Source organism: Vombatus ursinus, unplaced genomic scaffold (genome assembly GCF_900497805.2).
Source record: "Vombatus ursinus unplaced genomic scaffold, bare-nosed wombat genome assembly UNPS02014793.1, whole genome shotgun sequence".
NCBI classification, from domain to species: Eukaryota; Metazoa; Chordata; class Mammalia; order Diprotodontia; family Vombatidae; genus Vombatus; species Vombatus ursinus.
The window spans coordinates 2,460,345-2,487,651 of record NW_020954571.1 but is presented as its reverse complement, the minus strand read 5'-3'; the positions used below and the strand labels follow the sequence as shown (position 1 = coordinate 2,487,651).

The 27,307-nt window shown below is 38.5% G+C and overlaps 2 protein-coding genes across 3 annotated transcripts; one reads left to right on the top strand and one right to left on the bottom strand.

The window, feature by feature from the left end:
- Positions 1-2,585: 2,585 nt before the first annotated feature.
- PPP1R26 (protein phosphatase 1 regulatory subunit 26) lies at positions 2,586-14,002 on the top strand. Of its 2 annotated transcripts, XM_027869697.1 has the most exons (3): positions 2,586-2,693; positions 3,392-3,483; positions 7,934-14,002. In XM_027869697.1, exon 3 carries the CDS (start codon positions 7,997-7,999, stop codon positions 11,708-11,710), a length of 3,714 nt encoding a protein of 1,237 aa, XP_027725498.1. In that variant the 5' UTR covers positions 2,586-2,693; positions 3,392-3,483; positions 7,934-7,996; the 3' UTR covers positions 11,711-14,002. The 2 variants fall into 2 exon arrangements, with proteins under 2 accessions (XP_027725498.1, XP_027725497.1); XM_027869696.1 differs by lacking the exon at positions 3,392-3,483.
- A 4,841-nt stretch (positions 14,003-18,843) lies between these two features.
- On the bottom strand, positions 18,844-24,053 carry CUNH9orf116 (chromosome unknown C9orf116 homolog). The gene is made up of 3 exons (XM_027869665.1): positions 23,845-24,053; positions 22,921-22,999; positions 18,844-20,859 (listed from the first exon to the last, which is right to left on the bottom strand). Exons 1-3 carry the CDS (start codon positions 23,985-23,987, stop codon positions 20,671-20,673), a joined length of 411 nt encoding a protein of 136 aa, XP_027725466.1. The 5' UTR covers positions 23,988-24,053; the 3' UTR covers positions 18,844-20,670.
- Between the last annotated feature and the right edge of the window lie 3,254 nt (positions 24,054-27,307).

Below are 27,307 nucleotides of genomic sequence, written 5' to 3'. Positions count from 1 at the left end.
GCTTCGATTCAATTAGATTCAATTAAATAGACATTTATGAGGTATCTATGATGAGCAAGACCTGTGTAGCACATTGAGAATAAAAAGATAGATATGACATAGTCCCTGCTTATAGCCTAAGGGAGCAAGAACACACAATGGGAGATAGAGTGGTACCAAGGAAGAGCACTGGATTTGAAGTCAGAGCACCTGGATCTGCCACCTACTTCCTATGTAACTTTGGGCAAATCACTTAACCTCTCTGGGCCTGTTTTTCTCATCTGTAAAGTGAAGGAATAGATAACCTCTAAGGTCCCTCCCAGTTTTCAATGTATGATCCTGTGAACTATGAGAAAAGGGAGAACCAAGGTAAGTGCAAAGCTGCTGGCCAAGCAAGGTACTATTAGAAATTTAAGAAGAAAGAACTCACTTTCTCTGGTTCAGAAGGGTTGTAGAGAGGAGAAGTGGTCCGTGAACACTTAATGGAAGAGGTAGTATCTGAGTGGGGCCTTAGAGGAAAGGAGGGTCTTTAACAGAGATTGGAGATAGTTTGCTGTTCCTGACACAGAATAAAATCTCCCATTTCTGTATCTTTGCACTGGTTATCTCCCATGACTGGAATGAAGTTATAGCATAGACTCATAGATTTAAAACTGAATAAGACCTTAGATGAGTTCAAATCCAACTCCTCCATTTTACAGATAAGAAAACTGAGGCCCACAGAGGATAGGTGACTTGCTCAGATCACACAGATAATAACAGACAGAACTGAGATTTCAACCCAGATTCTCTGATTCCAAATCCCATGTCCTTTCCATGTCACAGCACACTGCCATTCCCCCTCCTCATTTCTATTCTGAAATCCATAGTTTCCTTCAAGATTCAACTCAAGCATTACCTTCTACCTGAAGGCTTTTCTGGTCCCCTTTGTTAGTCTTGTCCCTTTGACCTCCTAGGCCATCACAGGATGAAGGAGACCCCAGTAGAGACAGGGATTCACTTGGACGGTGCCAGGGACTGTGGAACTTAGCCAGAGGGTCCAGAATTTCAACCTGCAACACCCCTGGGATAGTTCCAAAAAGTTCAAATCAAGTAGGAAAAATGATCTCTTTTCTGGAACTTGGGGGACCAGGGTGGGTCAAGGACAGTGCTCTGCTACAAGACAGGTGTATTCCCAAATTCCAGGCCACAGGACTTTATTGGAGTGCAGGCATGACCTCCCCCTGATGCCAAGCTGTTACGCAGTTTCCAGGGGCTCCGACCACTGCAGCTGCTTCTCTGCACCCTTAAGAAGGGAATAGTAGGGACCAGCAAAGGGGCCGATAGAGTAGAATGAGGTGAGAAATAGTTGGGAGGGCTGGGAGGCAAGCAGGTTAGTTGTCTGGCAAGCTTCATCCTCATTTGAGGTAGGAGATTGCATGTTAGAGGTTGGACAGGCGCACTACGCACACTCCCCCACCCCCATCCCTTAGTGGTCCCCAACCACCCCAACCACCCCACCAGGTGCCCTGGAGCCCGGCTCCCGCCTTGGGAGCGTGCACACCCCGAAAGCTACATCGCCGCCCCTTCTCCTTCACTGGCAACAAACCGGTGCTTCCACTGCCACTGCCACCGCCCCCACCCCCCACCCGCGCATGCAGGGATAGCATCTTTCCCGTCCTGCATCCACGCCAGCGAGTGAGCACTCCAACCTACCCAACCCTCGGGAACACGGTAGGGTATGGAGGAGCTAATAGTATGAGCTCTGGGAGGGAGGTGAGGAGAGAGGAGGAGTAGAGCCACAGACAGAGTAAGCGAGCACTGGGTATTGTAGGGGAGGGAGGGAGGGAGGATTTAGAGCAGCACCAAAAGCCGTAGCATTGTAGGCACACGAAGGGTGGTTGCAAATGTACCTAGTAGAAAAAATGTAAAAAAACAAACAAAAAACCCCACCTCCAAAACCACAGCGCGTGTACAAAGGGTCTATTGGCAGCACATAACGCGCACACCAGCCTCGAAGGGAAGCCCGTTGCGCGTGCACAAGCCTTGATGTCCATAGGCGTGCACCACTCTGGGTAGAAGGAGCGCTGCGGGGGAGAGGAGGAGGTGGGCAGAGAGGTGTGGAGAAACGGGAAAGGGGGGACGTAGGAGCCTGGACCCTGAATCATAAACTCATAAAATATCAGGACTGGGAGAGCCCTTAGGGATCATCGTCGTTCCTGAACTAGGAGGTTGCCTTCCACCCATTCACTGTCTTCCAGCTGCTAGAGCATAAATCCAGCCGAGTCGGGTGCAGGGGGCCGGGCCCTTCTAGCTTAACTCCCTCAGCGCGCGCCCGGATGGAATCCGGACCGGCGGGGCTGTGGGAGGGGTAGGGCGCGAGGAAGGGGCGCGCGCACGGGGAGGTGGCTTGGGGTTCGGCCGGAGCGGGGGGAGACTTCAAGAGCGGGGCATACTGGCCCCGTGGCCCTCCCGCCTCCTCCCCCGAGGAAGGGGAGGGGGCTTCGGGGGGTGACCGGGCCGTCCGTAGTGGCGACGGCGGCGGCGGCGGCTGCGGCAGCGGCAGGCGGAGGGAGAGGAGGCGGCCCCCTGCGCCCTCCGGTACGAGCCACGGCTCAGCTGGGAGGCCAAGCGGGCGGAGCCGTGGCCCTAGAGGCGCCGGGCCCCTGGAGGCTCAGTCCCTTGGGTAGGCTCTGCTCCGCCTCACACCCCGGCCGGACTGGGCCTCGGCTAAGGTGAGCCTAGGGCAACGCGGCAGGGCCCGGGGAGGCACCGGGGCAGGGAGGGGGTGCCGGAGGTCAGAGAGTGGGCCCAGAAGCCGGCGTCCATCGCGGCCTGGGAAGGTGGCTGGGCCGGCGGGGCCTGCCGGAGGATGTGCAGCCCTTCTGTTCCAGGGTGTGGAAAGAGGGCCTTCCCTCTGGGAGGCAGGGGTTTGGGGGGGGGAAGGTGTTTTGCACTTTGGAGAAGTCTCCCAGAGGTGAAAGAGGAGGAACCTAATCCCTCAGGGAGCTGGGCTCCTGCCCTTGGATGAGGGGATAGAAGGGTAGGCGGCTAATCTCTGGGACAACCGTTTTTATTGTCCCGCGCTAGATATTAGCCAGGGGGAATGTGGAAGTGAAGGGAGTGTAATTTTTGGAACCTAAGAGGGACGTATAGAATCTCTCAATATCTTAGTTTCTTCCTTTGTAAAAAAAAGAAAAAAAAAGACATCGAAATTTCTTCCACCCTAGTCTCCCAAATGAAGTCTTAGGATGTTCCAGCCTTTTGAGAATTAAAAGCCACTCAGAGTGGAATTATCTCTTTGCACGCTTTGCTGTGAACAGAGTAAATCCCCCAGAGAGCTGGTATTTCTGTTTCTTTGGAAGCCAGTGCTAGAGTTGGAAGAATGATTGCATTTGACTAATATTGAACTCTATATTCTTGCACATGGTAGGTCCCTAACGAATTCCTGACAAAGTAAAGATCAAGAATCAAGAGAATATTCCCCCACCATCTAGATTTCAAGTTCAAGGAACCAAAAATAGGGTAATATCCTGCTCCTTTGTGGTCCCCATCCTAACTACAACAGTTACTGTAAATCTTACTGCAACTTTATTTGTTAAAAGTAGGAAAACTTGTGATGTTGTTAATAGTGTCAGGATTACTCGTCCATAAATATACAGTACACACCCTACTTGTAGGGCAACCACAACTCTTCTAACTGTAGGGGAAAAGGATCTCTATGACTCACCATGGTCCTGAATTAGGAACAAGGAGATTCTTAAAATAATATTAACTCTTCCTCTTGTCTTTTGAAACTGAATTCAGAATTTCATTTTTAAAAATATAGGAGAAAAAACTCAAAATATATAGTAAAACCCAGGACTGGACTGCTCCAGAACCCTTTGGTGAGGTGTAAAGTCTAATCCCTTTGTAAGGACAGAGCCAGGTTCAGCAATTCAACAGATATTTATTAAATCAGTGCTTATTATGTACAAAGCACTGTGCTAGGTTCTAGATTGATAGTAACCCTTGATACAAATTGATTTTTAAAAACTTGATAAAAAATTTAGAGCATCTTTTCCATCTTTGTTTTTTCCTTCCTAAATTTTGTTGTTGCTGCCTTAATCCATGAATCTTTTCATTTATTCTTACCTCTTGGGCTGAAATGAGATTAACATACTTTCTCCACACACACACACTTTTTTTGTTTAAAGAATTTCTTTTGTTGAAGCTTGTATTTTGCTTTTAACTGCAGGTGCGCAGTATTCACAGTGACTGCACTCTGCTCCCACTTCAATTGCGTTCACAGTGGGTACTATATTTTGGCAAAGCCCACTTTTAGTTTTGCCTCCAAAAAGCCTTACGAATTCCCAGTACAGTTTTAAAGAATGATTCATCTAATGTTTAAGATCTATTTAAACTACAGTTGACAATATCAAAACAGTAAGATGTTGCCAAGAGAAATGTGTTTGGAGATTTCATCTTGGATGTTTTGGGTTCTTTTTTAAGCTGATTCTTGAACTAAATTGTTAAGCAGTTTAGAAAACTTATATATGTAATCCAAACTGTATTAAACATTTAAAAATACACTTCAAACCAACATAAATTTCTTTATCAGAATAATGATGGCAGAGTTTATGTAAGTAGAGATCATTGGCCAGATAAAGCTCATATTCTTTTCCTTCCTTTTTTTTTTTAATTTTTCTTTTTTATTAGAGACTTCAGTAAAAGCAACAAACATGAACTTTTCCATCTACACAGAAAAACAAAGATTTTGTATGAAATCATAAACCTCTATTTTGTACTGAAACATATCATTTCCCTTACAATGTATCTCCTTATGTCAATTTTTATTTAAAACATAATAATATAACTTTTTGAACAAGTACATTTTGTTCCAGTGTGTGTTCTTTTTTTTTTAATTTTTATCTCCAGTTCCAAATTCTCTCCCTTCTTCCTGCCCCTTCCCCACCAATTGAGAAGGCAAGAAATAAGATACCTATTATACATATGAAGTCATGCAAAACATAATTCCTCATTAGCCATGGAGGGAAGGGGGTAAGGGACTGAGCAAGAAAAATAGTTAAAGAAAATATGCTTAAATCTGCACTCAGCAATTCTAAAGTTCTCTCTCTGGAAGTGGATAGTATGTTTCATCATGAGTCCTTTGGAATTGTCATAGAGCATTGCCTTGATCAGAGAAGCTAAGTCTTTCACAGTTGATTGACATTACAACGTTGCTGTTATTATGTAGAATATTATAGTTCTGCTCACTTCACTTTGCTTCAGCTCGTATGTCTTTCCAGGTTTTTTTTCTGAAAACCATCTCCTTTGTCATTTCTTACAACACAATAGTATTCCATCACAATCATATACTACAACTTGTTCAGCCATTCCCCAATTGATTGGCATCCTCTCAGTTTCTAATAATTTGTCACCACAAAAAAAGAGTTACTATAAATATTTTTGTAGTTATGGGTCTTTTCCTTTTTTCTGATCTGTTTGGAGTACAGACCTAGTAACAGTATTGTTGGGTCAAAGGGTATGCACAGTTTTATAGACCTTTGGGTATAGTTCTGAATTGTTCTCTGTATGGTTGGACCAATTTAGTGTGTGTTCTTACAAAGATCTTTCATTTTTTTAATCATCTTAACCAAGCATATTCTTCCTGCAAAATTTTATTGACCACAGTTTATTTTTATTTTTATCTTTAACTAAACTTTATATTACTATGCTTCTAAAACTTTAGTATTTCAAGCTACAGCAACTCATCCAATGCATACAGTTGACCTACACTCTTTTCAAGATTCGTTAGGACCATAGTTCCTTTTAGTGAAAAAGGAAAAGAGGTGAAATCTCAGTTCAATTCATGTAGTCTTAGATCTAGAGCTCAAGAACTATTTGGGAACCTTGTGGCATAGTGGATAGAGGGTCAACCTTGGAGCCCATGACATGTACTGGCTCTGTGGCCTAGAATTAACTTCTCAGTACCTTCATACAACATTCATACTCTAAGTTGCAGAGGGTTTCCACACCAAAGAGTCCCTATACTCCGTAGTGAAATGGAATCACAGATTTAGAACAAAAAATGTATGCTTAAGAATAACAAAATATTAAACGCTTTTTAAATGTTAACTTTCCACCACACAGCAGAGTTTACAAAGAAGCCATTTCTTTGCTCTTATGTCAGAGGAAAGGCAAATTTTCGTGGTCTGTTTGTTACAGGGGAGGTAGCAAGTAGGGGAATTGCATTACAAGTTGTTAAACTCTGGTGATTCCTGTGTCATTTTGGCATAGATCATTTTTTTATTCTCCAATTTGGGAAAAAATATAATGCTGAACAGGTACAGCTGTGATAAATCTTTAAAGAGAGAGGTAAGAAGAAGTTAAAAGGACATGTAGATGAAACAATTAAGAATCAGGTCTGAGGCATTTCTAAAACTAAATTAACTTTTCAATGTCATAGAATTCACTCCTGAGGAGAACCTCTTCAAGTAATTGCATTTAAATTGTGACATTATAGTTTCACACTTGGAATATAAATCATTTCATTTACTTCATAATTTTCTTTTTGTGGCTGCTAATTATTCATAGGATGATAGAATTATAACTTTAGAGATGGAAGGAATCTTGGAAGTCATCTAGTCCAGTCCCTTCAATTTACAGAGGAGACCCTGACTCAGAAAGGTTAAATAACTTGACAAAATCATATGGGGTAGGGTAGTAAGTTTCAGGGCTAGAATTTGAATACAGATCCTCCAAATCCAAGCCACTGTTCAAGAAATGTTTTTGGTTTTGGTTTTTAAGAACATCTTGCTCATTTTCATGATCCTCTAGTCTATAGAAATAGATATATATAGATTTATAGATGTTTGGTATTTCAGTTCCTCTTTGGAAGGAGTCTATGTTGTAGAGCTATAAATACCAGATAACTAGCTTAAAGGGAAATGTGGCATCATAATGGAGAGTACTCAAACCTAAATTTTCAAAATCTGTAGTAGTAGTTGCAAGCTATTTTGCTTCCTATTCAGCTTAGTTTCCCCATTCATTTTATAGGTCACAATGTTATATCCTCCCTGTTGGAGGTGGCAGCATGACTTATTAATGGAACGTTCCCCCAACATAAGAGTCAGACACATGGTCTCTAGTTCCAGCTCTCTCACTTACTCTTCCCCCTTCTGGTCCTTTATTTCTTCGTTTCCACAATGAAAAGATCAAATTAGCTGAATTCCAATGTTCCCTTCCAGTTCTCATATTTTATGATTCTAAGCCTAGTCACAATGAAAAATTTCCATTTTCTCCTCCTATGGTAGTAAAATTACCAAATTATCCCACATCTGTGTAAACTATAATAGAGCCTTGCCACATACTTATATATCACCCCAGTGACTAAAGAATTAAATTTATTATTAACATTAATATAGTATGATTTTTATATATTTAATTTTTATATGACCTACACTATTTTTATAATATATCTGATACTTCTGGATTCCATAGGTCTGCTAAATAGAATGATATATCAAATCACTTTTATATAAAACTACTTTTAACTAAGAGAGATACACAAATAAATTGAATCAATAGAAGTCTCCACTAATTTGATAAGATTACATAAAGAACCCAGAACCTGAGTTGAATCACACAGCTGTTTAGTTTGATATGTTGCAGTATTCCGTGCCACCACAGGATTAAAAATAATATGACTTTCTCCTGAGCTGAATTGGTATTAACTATCTTTACAAATTAAATATGTCTACAGGAGGTAATGACAGTAGGCAAATATTAGTTTAAAAGTTTCTGGATTTTTTTCTTGATGTACTTTTAGGGAATTATTTATAAGGGAATTACAGTGTACTTCTCAGAAATTTTGGTATTTATGGCAAAATTGAAATACCATAAGAAGACATTACCAATTCTATCATGCTGTTTATTAACATCATGGGTTTCTTGTATTTAGAATATAAATGTCCCTTTCTTTGTTTCTTCACAGGATGTGAAACAGATATAAATATAAAAAATCATCCCTTTGCACACTCCATCATTGTCTGCTAGAATGTTTCTAATGAATGCCCCTCCTGTGATTGCTCTACAGTCAAAATGGGAATCATTTGGACAGTCAGGGAGTTTTAGATTTCCTGTGTGTTTCTCAGAATCTGAAGAGGATATTGCTAGAGCATCTGTAAGTGCAAAAGTTCAAATGATCATAAACAACCTACAAAGTGAGGAGGCTTCCTTGGGCATGAACAATGAGTACATTATGCAGAAAAATCAAAGGGGAGGTAAATACAAAGGAGCCAGAATTGCAGCTGCTAATACGATTGTGCTTAAGGAGCACTCTACATATGCCAAAAGTGAATTGTCTACTGAATTTGACCACATGGAAGATGGCCCCTCTGATTTGGGACCTCTTGTATTGGAATCAGATAGTGATGATTCTGTAGACAGGGAGATAGAGCAAGCAATACAGGAATATCTAAAGGAGAAAAGCAACACTATTCAGTCATTATCCAGCAGCAATGCAACTTGCTTTGGTACAACAGACGGAAATAACAGAGTCAAACAAGATCTCCCTCAGAACAATGTGACCACTCACCTACCTCCAGTGAAATTTGAAACTGATATGGTATCAGAAGCTGTCATTTGTAATCCTGAGGAAATCCATGATAAGCCAAGAGCTAGTTCTCCTCTTAGTGTAAGTAGTGATGACTCTTTTGAGCAAAGCATACAAGCTGAAATAGAACAGTTCCTGAATGAGAAGAAGCAACAAGAGGTCCATAAGTGCAGTATCCCTTTGGATAAAAGAACAGAGCAAAAAGAGGTTTGGGGGAAAGCAGTATCAAAATCCAATAAAGAACCCATTGTCAAATCAAATCGCCAAGATTTAAAGCAAGGATGTAAGGAGCTAATCTTCAAACAGTATCCAGAATTGGGGAAGACTAATGTACAGCCCAAGTGCTTCAATCCTAAAATCAGTACAGAATCTGAAAACTTTACTAATACGAGGCTGGCACCTCCGAAACTAGCAGGTACATGCCATTCTTCAGAAACAGCACAAAATAAAGGTGTAGAGAAAAAGCATTCCTGGGCAAATAGAAGGGAACAAAGAATCAAAAGTGCAGCTCTTGTATATGAGATATCTGATTCAAGTAGTGATGATGGCATTGAAGAAGCCATTCAGATGTACCAATTGGAGAAAACAAGAAAGGAAGCCAGTTCTACAGTGGATAGTAACCTATTGCAAAAAACACAGTTCAGAGATGACAAAGTATCAGACTTTACTACAAGTATTGCAATTGGTTCTTCAAAAAGTGCCTTGCTTGAAAGCCACAAAAAAACATTGAATAGCAAGAGGAAACAGACTGCTACAAAGGCTACAGAACTGAGCAATAGTAGCTGTGACTCCAACAAACTCTTTAAACCACTGAAAGAAACCAAAGTTTCTACACCTCCCATGAATACAATTGCCAAATGTGAGTTTACAGTACAACCCTCATTCCAGGCTGAAACATCTGCTGAGTTAATGTGTGCAGAAGCTATTCTTGACATTTATAAAACAATCATGCCTTCCCATGTGGAAAGCAATGACAGATCACTTTCTACAAACCCTCTCTTCTCTTCCCAAAATGTGCCTTCCCACCCTGACAGTGATAGCAGCTTGGTAGACAGTGATGATAGTATTGAGCAAGAAATCAGAACCTTTTTAGCTCTTAAGGCACAATCAGAACGTTTACTAGCCAAACCTGTAAACCTTTCCAAGTCTGTGCAGGGACCACTATTGCCTGAACATAGTAATCAGGGCAATAGCCCCAAAGTCCCTCTTTCTAAGACACTGAAGTTATCACTGTGTTGCAAAAGGAAGCTTAAAGGGGAAAGGAAAGTGGTGAAACAACTAACACCGAAGAAAACTAAAGGGTTAGAAAGAGAATGCCCACGGGAAACTGGGTATGGTCAGGTGAAAATTCATATGTTTCAAGAAAAAAAAGATTTGAGCAGTCAGGATAAAGTCTGTCAATCTGAAAGCAAGGAGGATGAGATGACTTGTCAGTTCCTCTCTTCTGATTTAGTTGGGCTTATTGATGAGCACATTGCCTTAGATCTGAGAAGTAGTATATCACAAGCCCATGGTAAAGTAGAACAGGGGAGAAATTTGGAACAAGAGAGGCCTGGGTCTGGTGATAAAAGTAGTTCTTTGGACAGTGACGAAGACCTTGATACTGCTATTAAGGACCTATTAAGATCAAAGCGTAAATTAAAGAAAAGATGCAGGGACCCCAAACCTCACTGTAAAAAAAAGGTTAAGCTTAGTAGCACAGGAACTCAATTTTTAGATAAATTTAATAAGCTACAAAAACACTGGAAAGATAAGAGTCCTCACTTACTGAAAAGCTGTCTCCCAGGATCTAAAAGAGACAATAGGGAGAACTCAATAAAGAAGCCTTTGAACACTTGTGACAACAAAACAGAAAGAGGGAAACAGGAAAAAAAGCAGGAGGATCTACAGCTGGCATTCCAATTGGAGAAAAAAATTTTCTCAAAACCTATGTTAGTTTCAAATGATATGGAAATCAGTGAAAATCGGAACTCTGCAATCAGTACAATCTCACTCTCTGATGACAGTAGTTCAGTGGATAGTGATGATAGCATTGAACAAGAAATTAGAAAGTTTTTGGCAGAAAAAGCCAAATACTCCATGAACAATTCAGAAATTCAAGAGGGTAATATACCAACAGCTCTTGGGATAGGGGGAATTTCTAAGCCTGAAATTGTTAGTGGAAAAGAGAAGCATCAGTCCATGGGGCATCAGCCTAGCTTGTTATCCAGCCAAAGTCAAAAGAATAAGATAATTTCTCAAAAAGCCAAGGACCTAAAAATCTCTGATAAAACTGTAATACAAAGTGCAATAAATATTTTAAATGATGGTAGGAAAAGTACATCCTGTCCTGGAAATATCTACCTCCATTCTACTTTGGCTGTAAAAACAAAACATGAGATAGTGACACCTAAAAGTTGTTGTGGCAGTTTATCTGGAAAGGAAGCATCAATAGATAAGAAAAATGTCTGTATCAAAGACCAAAGTCAAAAAAGTCTCAAACCCACTGATACAGAAAATGTTGTCAGTAGGTTGCAGAACTACTGTATTACTGATATTACCATTCCAGAAAAAAGTAGCCCTTTTCAGGGAACATGGTGCAGCAAAAGTATGTGTGATCAAAAATTTGTACCTGAAAATGAGAGAAATTTGCTTTTAAACAACAGACAGTATACTGTGCAGAGTGATTTTGTCCATGAAGGAATGTTCCAGAATATTTGTGTGCTTAACACAGAAGGTAGAGAAACAGTACAGAAAGGGAATCATAGGAAGGAAAGAGAAAAAAGATTAAAGGATCAAACAAAGAGTTCTACAAATTGTATAGTAGATCATCAGCAAAGTTTACATTTGACTGGATTTCATTCTCTGATTCCAACTGGAGTATTTAATATTGGAAAGAGTACATCTCAAGGTCGCAAACAAACAAGTCTTTTAGATTCAAACCAGGCAGTCCCTTTGCAGGTGCCCCTCTTCACTTCATTAAAAGAGAACAAACTGAGCAAAGATTCAGGAATATTTGGAAGCTCATACTTACTTTTGAAGAAGGAAGGGTCTGACCGGCAAAATAGAAAGACACAGGCAGAATTAAACATGTGTGAAGTAGAGAAATTCAGTTCAGAAGGGAAAATACTAGATTTAAGAAATAGAAGGATTGTTGATAAAGATGCCCGAGATTAGAAAGTATTAGAGAATGATTCCAGTGAATTTAATGGCACCTCCGTAGAGGAAAGCAGAAGTTCATTGGTAAAGGGAAAGATCCTAAATTTGTAAATACATTTTCCCATAGTTTTCATCAGTCTTTGTATAAAATATTTGAGTGTAGAGAGAGAACTAGAACAGTTATTTAGAGAGCTTGGTGTTTAAAAGAGGGGAAAGCAGTTGTCTGGAGTTGCTAATATACATTCACATGTACATATGTATGCTAATTTGAAACAAATGTTTCTATTAACAGGTGTGTCCTGGGTAAATATAAATTTGTAGCATTTTATAAATTATTTAAAGTGCAGTAATAAAATATTTTTTTTTAAATCCAGTAGCTAATTTTCTAGAATATATGTAACTACAGTACTCTGTGGTCATGTATTATTGTAGATGGGAAAACACCCATGTGGAATTAGTGATTGTGAGGGACCCAAAATAGAATAGGCAAACCTAGGCTTCTCCAGTAATTACTAACACTGCCAGCTTTAAATATATGTAACATTTGACTAATTACTGATAAAAAAAATTTTAGATATTAAACTTTGGAGGCCTAAAAAGTCATTGATGAGACTCTTTAAATAGCAAATTCTTTTGGTGGTTCAGGGCAAAGGTATCATGTCAGTAAAACTCCTTATGGAACATTTTTCTGTCTAGAGTGAAACAGACTTTGGGGACATAACTTTTTAAATATAGATCCCATCAGTCTCAATAAACTCCTAAGCATATTTTATGACAACTCTTTCAGTAACTCAAAAAAGCTCTCTTAAGTTTTAGAGCACGTGATGTCTGTATTAATGTGAAAATCCTCACTTATCCCTTATAGGATTTCCCTCTACTGAAGAAATCACAGGTCAAAAAGGGGGAGAGGGAGAACTTTTGAACAGTAATTATTTCAAAGCACAAGTACAGTTGAACAATTGTTTGAGCTCTCCACTTTAAGCTGAGAAATCCCAAATAAAATTATTTCAGTGGCAGTATTATATGTACCGTACAATTCGTATTTCCAAAGTATGCCTGGTAAAAGAAATCTGAAGTTTTCTAATATACAATCTTGTTCCATAACAGGACAATTATAAAATCTAAATTAACTACTTTTTGTATTGGAGCTACTTTTTTTAATTTTTTAATAGTGGTTGTAAAATATGAAAGTTATGTATGTATTTTAAATTTCATCCCCTTTTCTTGAATATGTGCAATAAAATAAGCACTGCTTATAGCTGCTTTAGGAAAATCAATCACCAAACATTTATTGAGCACCAGCAGTGTGCAAAATGCAATATTAGATATTGTGGAGGGATTAATAAGAAATGGAAACTCAGCTCTTACCTTTAAATGAACTTAAATCCAGTTGGATATAGAAAACCTAAAACACCTGAAACACATATAACATGTTTTGAATAATTTCCTGGGGCATTATGAGCTACTATCAAATATTTTCAGTGTCCCAAGTCAATCATATGTGTGTATCTATTTACACACAGAGGCTATAAGTATATATTGTCTTGAGATACATGCTATACATCCGTTTAGCAATCATTTAATAAGCACCTTCAATCTATAAAGCACTGTACTAGGTGCTGAAAGAGATACAGAGATAACTAAGGCAAAATCCTTGCCCTCATAGAACTTACAACCAGATATGTAAGTATGTCTTCCTTATATTAGAAATTTATTTTCAAACCATAATTCAGTTGTCATAGCAATTGCCTTCCAAAGCTCTTTATACAGTGACAACTATTTAATGAGGACAATGGGGCTTCCATAATGAAAGAAGTGGAGTCAAAGAGAATTTCTTTGTTTCATTGTGTATTCTGATGGGGTGGTATTATGCCAATGGATTATAGACTGTTAAAATGAGGTAGAATGGTATTAGTCATATCATATTATAGTGAAAGACATAGCAACTTTTCTACTTCCATTGTGGACTTAGGGCTGCAGGGCATCAACATGTTAGGACATTTAAATTATGGGCATTTATTCATTCATCAACTTTGTATTGGTCAATACTAGACTTTTGTTGTCTGACCAGAATTTTGCAGAACATTTCATTTTTAAGAACTTTTTAACCTAACTTAGTTTTGGTGTGCCTAGAACAGTGTTTTATCTTAAGTTTAGAATTGGAGTTAGTTGGTATTTTAAAATTCAGATGGGTTTTTCTGTATGTTATTTTTCCACAAGTTTAAGCAGTAATCCATATTAATACCTGAATATGAAACAAGGTACCATTTGTGTTGAATGTGTCCTTATTAAAAAATTTTGGTAAAACAATTTTAGGATTGAAATTTCTATCTGACGCTCCAGTTGGTGTCTGTGTGTTTATATCTTTTTTTTTGGTAGGATATTGGTTCACTTAAGTGCTTCCAAGTTAAATACAAACTCATGTAATCTGTGCTTTAAATGTCATTTCATTTTTAAAGAGCACTTTTTAAATTAAAAACAAAAATCAACTTGTTTTGTATATAAGAAATGGTATAAATTCATAAGTTTTAAAAACTAATAAACTGAGGACTGTTCATGAACCATAAAAACCAGTTTTTATGTGCTTTATGTTATCTCAGAAGGTAATTTTAAGTTGTAAGTTAAAAGCCTATCCACTTCACAGTAAAAATTCTAGTGAATTAAAGTATGTCATAAGAATAAAAATCTTTATACTTAGGATCTTATTTATTTGACCAATCTGAAAAGTCATAGAGTAAGAAACAACATAGTGCTTTAAGTATTGTTTAGTATCTCTCAACATTAAGGTCTTAATAGTAAACAAACAAAAGCTATCCAGTGCAGTGAATGAAGAAACAAGGTAAAACCAACTTCTGCCTGTCTTATATTGACCTCTTTAATTCCACACACTGCTTCTTCATTCAGCCAGCATTTTTTAAAATTTATGCATGCACAGCATTGTGCTAGACACAATGAAGAATATAAAATAAATAAAAGACAAGGTCCTTTTCCCCCAGGAATTTATTGTCTAGTAGAAGAGGCAAAATACAGATGAAGCAGCTAGGAATAATCACAAAGCAACATCTTCCTAATAATTAAGTGTTTTAAAATAACAAAACAAAATAAGCTCATCACATCCTTAATCAATAATATAAGGTCAACTAAGAAAAACAAACTATAAAGAGCCTGTGATATTCTCTGTGCCATCAAACCGACCTATTTCCTATTCTCCATATATGACATTCCATCTTCTATTTCCTTGTCTTTGCAGAGACATTGTCTTTATAGTTATCCTGAATATACTTATATATGTGTTTTTTATCTCCCCCATTAGAATGTAAACTCCTTGAGAGGAGTGAGCTTTATTTGTATTTATATCTGCAGACTGCCTAGCACAGTACCTGGTATGTAGTAGGCACTTTAAAAATGTTTGATTTGACTGATAGGCATTTAATGAATCTTTTTTAAAATCAAATTGAATCTTTAAAATGAGGGAGTTGAACTAGGTGATCCCCAAGGTGCCCTCCAGATGTCATGTTCTATATAAATTGATACAATATGCAGAGATAGGGCTAATACTATGTAAGATCTCAATGCTAAGAAAATAAATTAGGCAAAGGTGTGGGGTTGAGGCAGGGACCAAAAGAAATCAGTGAGGAAAACCACTTAAGGGAGGTGAAACTTTAGTTAGGTGTTGAAGGAAATGTAAGGTTTGGATGGGTGATGAACATTTCAACAAATTTTTATTGAGCATCGTTAACTGTTTTCAAAAGAATACAATGAGGAAGAAGTACCTGTGCTCAGAAGCTCACAGTCTAGTAGGTTTTTGCTGCTTTTTAAGATAGGCAAACAACACATGAGGTGGATGTGATGTGATAAGTGTCATAAAATATATATTACTGGTGTCAAGAGAAAGTAGAGATCACATAGGGTATTAAGAGGATCTAGGAATAATGGAAGAGGCAGCATTTAATTAGGCGCTTGGAGTATAGAATAGCTAGATATTCAGACAGTAAATTTTAGGTGGAATGAACAACATGAATAAAAGGATAAAGACAGGAAGGTGCAGGCAGTGTTCAGCAAATAGTTTAAATAGAATGTTTGCTGTGGAAGAGATAAGATTGGGAAAATATGGTGGGATCATTATCTTTCTCCCTAGATAGCACTTAATGAAATTACTGCTACTCACTATGTTGGAATAATTTCTCTTCTGATGGATGCATTGGGATTTTTACCTACTCTTAAGTTCCCCTGTACCTCATTTTCTTTCTGATTCTGGTGATAACTCAGGCAGAAAAAGTTAATTCATCAGCATGGTGATGTAGTTGTTCTTACATTTGACAAACTTTTGACCTATTATTTGGTTAACAACACAGGGCATCTAGGTGGTGCCATGGGGAAGAGTGATGGATCTGGAGTCAAGAAGACCTAAATTCAAATCCTGCCTCACACATTTATTAGCAGCATGATTCAGGACAAGTCATTCCTCAGTCTCAGTTTCCTCATCCATAAAATGGAAATATCACCTGCCTTGCAGGGTTGTTGTGAGGATCAAATGAGATAACATATAATAACTATAATGATAAAAGCTAGCATTTATATAGTGCAACAATGTGCCTGTGCCAGGTACTAAGTACTTTTTATAAATCAACTTCCTTGATATACAATATTCCTATGAGGTAAGTGCTTTTATTATCTTCATTTTATAGTTGAGGAAACTGAATCAGACAGAGGTTAAGTGATTTGCCCAAGGTCACACAGCTAGTAACTCTGTCTGGGGCTGGATTTGAATTCAGGTCTTACTGACTCCAAGCCTAGAGTTTATCTATTGTACCACCTAGCTGCCTAAGGTTTTGCAAACCATAAAGCACTATATAAATATATCACCATCATCATCATCATCATCATTAGACAGTACTGGAATGGTTGTATTGAATTGCATACCAAACAGAAGACTTCCCCCCTCATCATACTTAACATTTTTTCAGATGTTAAAGTTTCAAGGTGGATGATACAACCTTGACAAAATTCTCTGTTTTTAGAGAAGAGAGTCTCAGGATCTTCATTTCTCTGTCCCACAAATTACTTTATGTAATTAAGGTTTACTGTTTCCTGTACATATGGAGAACTAGCAAAATATTTACCTTATACTTAGCAGTGACCGGCGTTTCCCCTGTATGTTTTGCAGCTCCTCTCCTCCCACTTCTCTTGATCCGGGGTTGACACTAGAACCTTACGCCATATTGTCCCCAGAGCTTTTGAAGTTTAACCTCCAGCCACTCAGTAGAAAGCTTGACAGATAGATTCTACTTCACCAAATGAAGCTCTTTGAAGCCCATAATTAGAGTAACCATGCAGGAAGTCACACACAGAGTCAAGTTTGTTTGTTATGTTTTGTTAATCTCCATCTCTTCAAGATAGTTATGTTTACTTGTTATACTGGCAGGGATATGACATTTTCATTGATTACTGGTCATATTTTTATATTACCTCTTTTAATGTAGATTCTCTGTTAGATTAGGAAAGGAAAAAAATAATTGTTCAAGATGGAATGGGTGTCTAATAAAGGAGTACTGGGCCAACCCACAGTCAAACATTCCTCTCCAGAAGGGCCTTCTCTACTGTTTTGAGGGAAAGTTGTTGTTCAGTTGTTTTCAGTCCTGTCCAACTCTTCGTGGCCCCGTTTAGGGTTTTCTTGGCAAAGATAGAGGATTGGTTTGCCATTTCCTTCTCCAGTTCATTTGACAGATGAGGAAACTGAGACAAACGGGGTTAAGTTACTTGCCTAGAGTCACACAGCTAGTAAGCATCTGAGGCCAGCTTTGAACATAGAAAGAAGAGTCTTCCTGACTCCAGGCCTGGCACTATCCACTGTACCACCAGCTGCCTCTGTTTTGAGGGAATGCTATTGCACTAATGTATATGATCTAGTACCATATATACTTTTTGCGTAGTTTCTCAGGACAGAACATCTTGGTATTCTATGCCAGGGGTAGGGAACCTGCAGCCTCAAGGTTACATGTGGCCCTCTAGGTCCTCGATTGTGGCCCTTTGAACCCAAATCCCCTTAATTAAAGGATTTGTTCCATAAAACGTGGACTCAGTCAAAAGGCCACACTCAAGGACCTAGAAGGTCACATGTGGCCTCGAGGCCGCAGGTTCCCCATCCCTGGTCTATGCCTACTGAAAAGTCACTATGCTAACTACTGGAGGACCCAAGAAATATAAGAAAGACAGTTCCTGACCTGAAGTTTATATTCTAGTGCTAGTGAGAAAACAAGTACACAAATACCACATAATAAGGTGGGATGTGATAGATGAGACTGTCTTTGTAGCAAGGAACATAGAGTGGAGTTCTTCAGGAAAAGCTAATGTTCAGGACGCATAGTATTTTGCTGTTACAATACATCCACTTTTCTGGCAACTACATTATTCTGCTCTTTTCTTTAGAAATCCTGACTACAAATCAGCCAGAGTATTCCTTCCTTCATTAATTTAAATACACCCAGTTAAAATAAACATTTACTTCTTGGCACTTAAAGATATGCTTAGTACATACAGATACTTTAAGAAAATAAAATTCTCAAGACATAATTACCAGGGTTTATGCCAGTTAAGAACTAGACTATAGGGGCAGCTAGGTGATACAGTGGGTAGAAGACCAGCCCTAGAGTCAGGAGGACCTGAGTTCAAATCCAGCCTCAGACATTTGACACCAGCTGTGTGACCCTAGGCAAGTCACTTAACCCCAAATGCCTCACCAAAAAAAAAAAAGAAGTAGACTATAACATTTTTAGTATAGCAAATTTATTATTATAAGTTGGTAAATTTCCTTGCATTACCCTTTTAGAATCATTTAGCATTACTGTCATATACATTCTGTCAGATAACCCACAATAGAAATACAAGCAACTTAAAATGTAATCTCTACAACATTTAGGAAAACAGAAATGTGTGATCTGAGAGATTTTTTTTTTGTTTTTTCATAACTGCTTTCCAAAATATTGTAGTTATGAGAAATGCAAGTACTATTAGGTTGTAAAGAATCTGAGATAACATAGTATTAACTCATTAGGTTTGGATTCCATTAACCATAAATAATGAACATTGTCACTAGTATGCTAGAGATCATTAGATAATTTTAATATGGCCAATTATGACATAATTCCTTCTATGAAACCAACTGGAAATATGAACACTTGTATTTAAATGTTTTGATTGGAAATAAAAATTAAGCTAGTGTTAAAAACTCAAATTAAGTCTACATAATACACAAGGCTTACCTCCAGAAGGAAATAGGGATTTTACCTGAATTATTGAGATAACTCCCAGTTTATTTGTGCTTTTATTTCAAAGACTGCCTCAACATAGTGCAGTACAATAGTTATTTAATCAGTTTAGGTTAAAAGAATATTGATTTTCCTATTGGCTTCATTCTTTTAAGGTGATAACAGAATCAATGTTACTATTTGGATTTCTAGTGTTAAGGAAACATTTTGGAAACTTTGACAGTAACAACTATTTTTATATTTGGTCTTCATAGTTTCAACAAAGACTAAAAATAGAAGTGTTGAAATGTTATTTCATAATATCAATGGGGTTTTTAAAAATAATTTCAGTTTGATGGTTGATGTTTGAACTGTTTTTTTTTTCAACCAGAAAGAGAACACATTTAATTTTGTAACATATATGTATATGCATATATGTATATATGCATATATATAATCTGATTTCAGATTCTGTTTTTATATGTCATCTATTTGAATTGATTCTAATTATGTAGCCCAAACTTGTAGTTTTTTTGTTGTCTCTCCAGACTTTATAGAAATTTAAAGTTTCTACCTTATATTGGACTTTTTAAAGTTTTCAAAATCTGTTTTTCTGTGTATTAATAAAAGATGAGCAAAAAGTGGCCAGCCACAGTGTTTGATTTCTTCTCATCTTTTTCAGTGAGAAGAAGCCTTTTTAAGGAAATACTTTCTTTAAACAATATATTCGCAATAATAAAATATAATGGGAAAACATTCATATTTATCAAAGGCCATCAATAGAATGTATTACTCAAGGACTCCTTTTGAGAAATTTAAACTGTTTCATTTGCCTGTTACTTATGAATATAAAACAAAATTTTTTAAAATAATATCAGCTCCTTTCCATTCCCCATCTCCCAACCCTCTCATCTCTTACAGTTATCCTCTGAGTTGGAGGGACAATGACCACGATATCACCCTGACAGTCCAATGAAACCAAGCCAAGCCCAGAATCTAGCCCCCATGCTGCATCTTGTATTTTCTAAGGATCTGTTATTTCATCATCTTCAGGCATTTAGATTGTAAACCCTATACAGCTTAACAGCTCTGAAAGATCACTTAACTTGGCAGAAAAATCCATCCCCCTGCAGTTAGCCTGGTGATAAGTTCTTCCAAACTTGGCTGTGCTGATCTTCCAACAACAGACACAGGCATTTAGCTTGGAAGACCACGCCAGAGGTTATGCCTCACTGATTGTCACCATACTATGAGGCAGCACTCAAGTAGAATATGAATGGCAGGAAATCATCCAAAACCTTTCCATTACGCTTTATCTTCAGTGGCAGTTCCATATGAGCATAAAAACACTTCCAGGTAACACTACAGAGAGCAGTTATCATTGCATATAAATTTATCAATTAAAGAACCAAGCACTGTGTAAGACCTTGTGCCTTGATTATCCATTTCAGTCAATTCATAGAATTCAATGTATTTCTATTGATTCTCATCTTTGTTGAAATGTTTAGTAGAAAGTTATTTTCTTTTATACCTAAAATAGCAATGAGGTTAAAACAAGAGATAACTGGTACTTTGTACATTTTACTGCCTGAAAAATATGCAGAAAATTTTAGGAAAGTTCAGTATAACTATATTTTTTTTAAAAGCCATTTTAACAGGAACTGATTACACTGATTGTTCAGAATACTTCAATCTAAACAGGATTACCATTGAGGGAGGGGGAAGTGCTCATTAATCACAGATTGATGGTTTATTAGCATTGTAACTGGGATGGAAGTTCAATCTATCATAATACGTGATGAAATTAGCAGTGCCTGTCACAATGCTCTTGTCAGTGTAGACATTAAAACTGTTGTTTCTGTATAATCCACAACTTCCATAATGTTGAGAAAACGTGTGTGGTGCAGTATGAAAACTTTTCTGAAATTAAAAAAAAAAAGAAAACTTTGATTAGTAAGGATAACAGTTTATTTATAGTGCTTTGCAAAGCATTTCTTTCACCACAACCCTGACTGCTAGGCATATAGTACCTACTGTTGATAGGTATTACAGGTAAGGACACTCGACTGTTGAAAAGTTAATTAACTTTCCCTTCATCACTTAATAGTTACCCAAGGTCACATAGGTAGTAAGTGGCCAAGCCAGGATTAGAACCCAGTTTTTCTAGCTCTGTCTGATGTACTTTATGCTTTATGAAATTCTCTCAATATCTGCATTACTAATCACTGGGATACCACCATATCAGTATCAGTGATAAAGTCTTTTCAGAAATAAAATGAGTTCTAAATCTTCATGATACAATTTTATGTAATATTATTTAGGCCTACTAGGTGGCACAGTGTTCGATAAAGTCTCAGGCCTGGAGTCAGGAAGACTCTTCTTTCTGAGTTCAACTCTGACTTCAGATACTTACTAGCTGTGTGACCTTGAGCAAGTCACTTAACCCTGTTTGCCTCAGTTTCCTCATCTGTCAAATGAGCTGGAGAAGAAAATGGCAAACTGCTACTCTATCTTGGTCAAGGAAACCTCTTAATGGGGTCACAAAGAGCATGATTGATTATTTACTAGGCCTATTAAAGTAAGTGACACTGACCTTTATCAGATATTCTACTCAGACAATATATTTAATAGACTGTTTTTAAGAACAAGTGTTACTATTACTAAAGGTGATGCAAAGACGGCACCTGTCCCCATGATAAGTCAAAGAGAATTTATTAAGTACTTACTATGTGCCAGGCACTATACTACAAAGAGAAAGGCAAAAAAAATTTTTTTAAATGGTGCCCCCTCTCAAGAACCTTACATTCTAAGGAAGCAAACAACATGTAAATAACTAGGTATATACAAAATATATATAGAGTAGATGGAAGGTAGTTTCAGAAGGGAAAGCACAAGGGCGGGGGGGAGTGGAGTGAGAATGGGAAAGGCTTCCTGTAGAAGGTGGGAGTTGAGCTGGGTTTTGAGGAAAGCCCAGAAAACTAAGAAGTAGAGGTCAGGAGGCCAAGCATTCCAGACATGGGAGAAAGCTAATGCAATGGCACTAAGATGAGAGATGAAGTGTATCAGTTAAGTCTAAAAAGGTAGGGTGAAGCCAGATTATAGAAGAAACCTGGGAATGATAGGCAAAGGAATTCAAACTCTGAATAGGTAAGGGGTCTCTATTCAATCTATTATATTATTTTCATTGATTCTCTTAATGGCTCTTAAGTATGTTTTGTCTCCCAAGTCTCAAAACAGCAGAGAGCAACCCTCTCTGACCCTAATTTTTTTTTTGTACAGCATATTTTTATTTCCTATTTTCATACAGAAAGGGAACTTTGAAAACAATGACACCAGCCTAGTTGTACAATAGCAAACACATAACTTCTCAACTTCAGCTTGTTAGTAAATTCTCTATTCAACACTGTCCCTCCATATTTCTGTGAAAAAAAGAGTAACTATTACTCAAATATAGGTTTTTTAAGGGAATCTTTCACCATTTACATTTTTTTTAACCTTTGGAATATTCAGTAATAATTCTAAAGAGAGATCTCAAAGATCATTTAATTCAGTACCTTCGTTGTGAATAACTCAAATAATAGCACAGTGCCTGACACACAGTAGGTACTTAACAAATGCTTGTTTGATTGATTAAATAATCTATATGTTGTTATGTTTTACTTGACTTGAAAGTAGAGAGTAATTCAGACAAGGAAACAGGCCAGGAGAGCTGATGTGCCTTCCCTTAGGGGTGGGGGTGAGGAGTATGGATCACAGAATGAGTCAGTGTCAAAACCAGGAGTAAAATCGAGACATCCTGTCTCTTAGTTCTGAGCCCTTGCCCACTATATCACTCCTTTCATGTTACCACTTTTTGTGGTTTCCACCTCCACCTCCTCTCCTCTCCCCCCAATTTGTCTGTCTTTAAATCAATGCCTAAAATGTTTAGTCTCTTGTCCCATAGAAACCTAATGTCTCTCCTGAAGCCCATCTCATACTTACAGGCATTTCATGTACAGTAGGTGCTCTGCTACCATAGGTTTGGTTAGATGTCCTGTATACTGGATGAGTTTCCTTAATCCTATTAGATAAAAAAACACATTTTATTATGCATCCTAGTAATTTGTCTAAACCATATCCCAGATCACTTTAGGGACAATTTTTTTTTTTTTGTCTAGAATAACACTAGGAGAATCTCCTAGAGGGATCCCTTAGAGAGGAAGGGAAGGAAGTTGAGAACTACCATTGTTCAGTACTGACTTCCCACAAGAAAGAGAAAGGAAGCAGCTGGAATGGACTGTCATTTTCTCCCTATGTCTGGCTATGCCGGATTAGGTTTCTATGGCCTTTCCCTGCCACCACCTCCCCCCCACTACTTCCAACAGCCTAAACAACATCCCCAACCCCCACCCCCCACCCCAGGCCAGCCTTTCCTCCACTCTTCTTCAATTTATAGAGATTAGCTCAGATGAGTATCAGTTGGAAAGTTCGGTGTCTTCCTGGAAGGCTCTGGGAATACTCCATAGATATATTTTTCCTTGGAGAGGCAGAATTTTGGATTAGTAGGGCAGAGCCAATGTCCACTGCTTCTGGATAGGCTTCCAGGTTGATCTATTGGCCCCTTCGACTTTGGAGCCTTTTCAGGGACTACTTCAAGGAGAGGTATATTTGGAGCCTATATATATAGTGTGGCTTAAATGCAGCCACTGTGGAAACAGGCTGAGGCCCCTAACAATTTATTTCCCTAATTTAGAAGGATAGTTTTTGATCCTGTTACTTCTGTGTCTTCTAGTTAGGTAGCCAAGGCATGTTAGGCTAGACCATGACATTTTGCTTTTGAAGGCCTTATCACTAGTTCTTATTCTGTAAACCCTCCCTGCTTCCCATCTTTTTACAATATTATCCCCATAGGATTCTGTTTCTCACCTGTAGCCCTGAAACCACCCAGGGTTATTGAACCTGGCCGGCAAATTGTGGCTCACTCGGTAATAATCACTGGTTTTCTCCAAATAACCTTCTGCCTTTTGTTCATTGTAGTCAGAAGAGTATTGAGGGACTTCCTGGGGCATTTTCCCTCCCGTGTAACCGAGCAACAATTTGGGAGGAAACACAAGAAAGCAGCGAGGCAAAATTAAGCTGAGTTTTTCAGGGCAGCAAACATTCTGTTGCTAAGCAACTTAGAACTTGACTTGAAAGTACCTTGTTCTTAAAGGTACAACACAATTCCATGCCATTTTCAGAACTCCGTTTATGTAACAATTCATTTTTATTTTAGATTGACAGGCTATGTTCTTTAAGATGGTGTAATAATAATCTTTTTTGTTCCTTGGAGAAAATACACATAGGATTCCCATAAACATTTATGGAATCAAGGTCCATTTAAAAATTAATATTGTAACAAAAAACAACAAAATAAAAATTAATATTGCTCATTTTTTATTAAGACTTTATCATTCTATGGGCCCAAATAGCCAAGTACATTAATATCATTGTTTTTAGGGTGGAAATCTCCTGTTGATGTGACAGACATCTATAGGAACAGTTTTCTGGATAGAGTCTCCAATATAATTCCTTGTTTCTTAAGAAATCCAATGAAGTCGTAAATGCCAAGTCACTAAAATCACTAGCTTCACATGATTGTTTCACCACCATCAACATTGTGGCACCCCTCCCCCCCCCCCCCCCCCCCCCCCCCCCTTTTCCCCCCCCCCCACACTGTGGCCCCCTCCACCCCCCCCCCACCCACACACACACACACAGTGTCCCCAGAATAGCTACCCCAGGTTCAAGATTCTTTCAGGTTCACATCCACAAAAATAATAATAGATCAGGATCCTCCACAGATGTGTCTATTTTTCCTCTACTCTGCCACAGGACACAGTTGAAAACAAAGTAATTTAATGCTCCACAAATGGGACAAGGTATGTCTGCCCAGCCTGTCACTCCATGCCAAAGCATTTCTTCTGGGCCTGCCAGTTGCATCCCTCCTATGGGTTGTTGGGCTTCCCTCTTATTTGCTGTCCCTTCAGAGTCCATGGGGCCCCTTTCTGCTGCATGTAGCATTTCTGCCTTCTGGTCTTCATTCTGCTGAAGCAGAGGGTCTTAATCTTTTTGTGTGTCATGAAGCCCTTTAGTAGCCTGGTGAAATGTGAGTACCCCCCCTCAGAATAATATTTGTTACCTACATTCATAATTGAAAAAATTATATTTCAGTCAGGGGTTAATGAAAATAAATATATATTTTTAACCATCCAAGTTCATACAGCCCCTGAAATCAATGAGTTTGTGGACCCCTAAGTTAAAAACTCCTATGCTAGGGTATAGTGGCTAGAACCTTCCACTCCTCCCCCCAGAGTTAGCTCCAAGTTCTTTAGTGATGGTCACCACAAGGGGTTAATAAAATCCTGGCAGACTGCCCCCTGGACCAGAGATCAAAGCCTTCCGTTACTAATCTAATAGGGTTAGCCACTCTTACAGATCCCCAAGACTCTCTCTAGCTTAGCTGCAAATAAATTTAAACCAGGACAGAAGATAACACAAGGAGATAAGGTCTGCATTATCTGCCCACCTAGCCTATATTTTAGTTTTTATCACGATTATCTGTACTTTAGCCACCAAAAAATCTGTCTCCCTACACTGTTTTTGTTATTATTATATATATGTTTTACAGCTCACCATATACGTAAATGGCTGGTACATTAAGTCATTAAAACTAAGTGTGTCCTGTTGAATCCACTTATGCCAGCCACCTATGAAGAGATGAATTTCTAAGTTCCCTTCCAACTCTGAGTTTCCATAATTCTTTAATTCCAACCCCAGGTATTCAAATCTCACTTTTCAAGATCCAACTCAATCTTATCTTTCTTGAGCTCTCTGCAGCCTTTGACACTGTTAATCAGCCTCTCCTCCTGGGTACTTTCTCCTCTCTAGATTTTGGTGTTACTGCTCTCTCCCTAATCTCCTTCTACCTGCCTAACTGCTTCTTCTCAGTTTCCGTTGCTGATCCTTTATCCAGATTATACCCTCTTGGCTGTGGGTATCTCCCATGGCTCTAACCTGAACCTCTTTCTCTTTTCCTTCTATCCTATCTTGCTTGTTAATCTCATAAACTCCCATGGATTCAACTATCATCTCTATGAAAAATGATTCCTTTCCTAGATCTCTATATTCAGTCCTAATTTTGGCAGGCCCATGTTACCAGTTGTCTCTTAGACACTTCAAATTGGAAATCTCTTAGGCATCTTAAACTCAGCATGTCCAAATGTTGTTGCTGTTCAATTGTTTTCAGTGTATAACTTTTCATGACCTCATTTGGGGTTTTCTTGGCAAAGATAGTGAAGTGGTTTATCATTTCCTTCTCCAGATCACTTGACAGATGAGAAAACTGAGGCAAACAGGACTAAGTGACTTACCCAAGATCACACAGCTAGTGTCTGAGACCAGACTTGAACTCAGGAAGATGAATCTTCTTTTGACTCCAGGCCCAGCACTCTATGCACTGCAACACCCAGCTGCTCCAATCTCCCCCACCAAACCTTCCTCTCTTCCCAACTTACTGTCCCTGTTACTGTCCAAGGCAACTATTTACCTCACTTAGACTCCAGTCACTTAAGCTCATAAACTAGATAATCTCAACCCCTCTCCAGTACTCTAGTATACATATCCAATCTGTTGTCAAATACTGTCATTTTTACCTTCATATTTTTCATATATGGCCCTTCTCTCCACTTATACAGCTACTATGCTGGTACAAACCCTTATCACCTCACTCCTGAACCACTGCAATGGCCCAACAATTGGTCCATCTTCCTCAACTCTCTGCCCACTTCAATCTATTCTCCACTTAGCTGCCAAAGAGAGCAAAAGCACAGGACTGACCATATCACTTCCTCACATACTCAATAAACTCCATTGGCTCAGTATTACCTCCAGGATCAAATATAAAATCCTTTTTGGCTTTTTAAGCCCTTCACAATGATCTTGTAATCTGCAAATCTAATTGCCTTTGCTCAGTTCTCATCCTTGACCTCTGCAGCCTTTGATATTCTATCACTCTTATCTTTGATAATCTCTTCATTCTAGGTTTTAATAACACTGCTGTCTCCTGGTTCTCCTTTTAGCCCTCTGCCCACTTTTTCTCAGCTTCTTTGTTGCATCTTCATCCAGACCTCACCCACTAACCTTGGGTGTCCCATACAACTCCACCCTGGGCTGTCTTCCCTTCTTTCTCCATACTGTTTCACATGGTGATCTCATAAATTCCCATAGATTGAATTATCATCACTATGCTGACAATTCTCAGATCTACATATACAGCCCTAACCTCTCTCTCTCTCTCTCTCTCTCTCTCTCTCTCTCTCTCTCTCTCTCTCTCTCTCTCTCTCTCTCT

Bases quoted from the DNA above. Each gene is read 5' to 3' on its own strand.
- CUNH9orf116 (XM_027869665.1), bottom strand. From the start codon at position 23,987: ATGCCCCAGGAAGTCCCTCAATACTCTTCTGACTACAATGAACAAAAG. The intron at 23,000-23,844 runs GTGAGAAACAGA...TTTATCTAATAG, and splicing joins GGGTGGTTTCAGGGCTACAG to GATTAAGGAAACTCATCCAG. The intron at 20,860-22,920 runs GTAAGTATGAGA...TTTTAATTTCAG, and splicing joins CTACTGTACATGAAATGCCT to AAAAGTTTTCATACTGCACC.
- PPP1R26 (XM_027869696.1), top strand. From the start codon at position 7,997: ATGTTTCTAATGAATGCCCCTCCTGTGATTGCTCTACAGTCAAAATGG.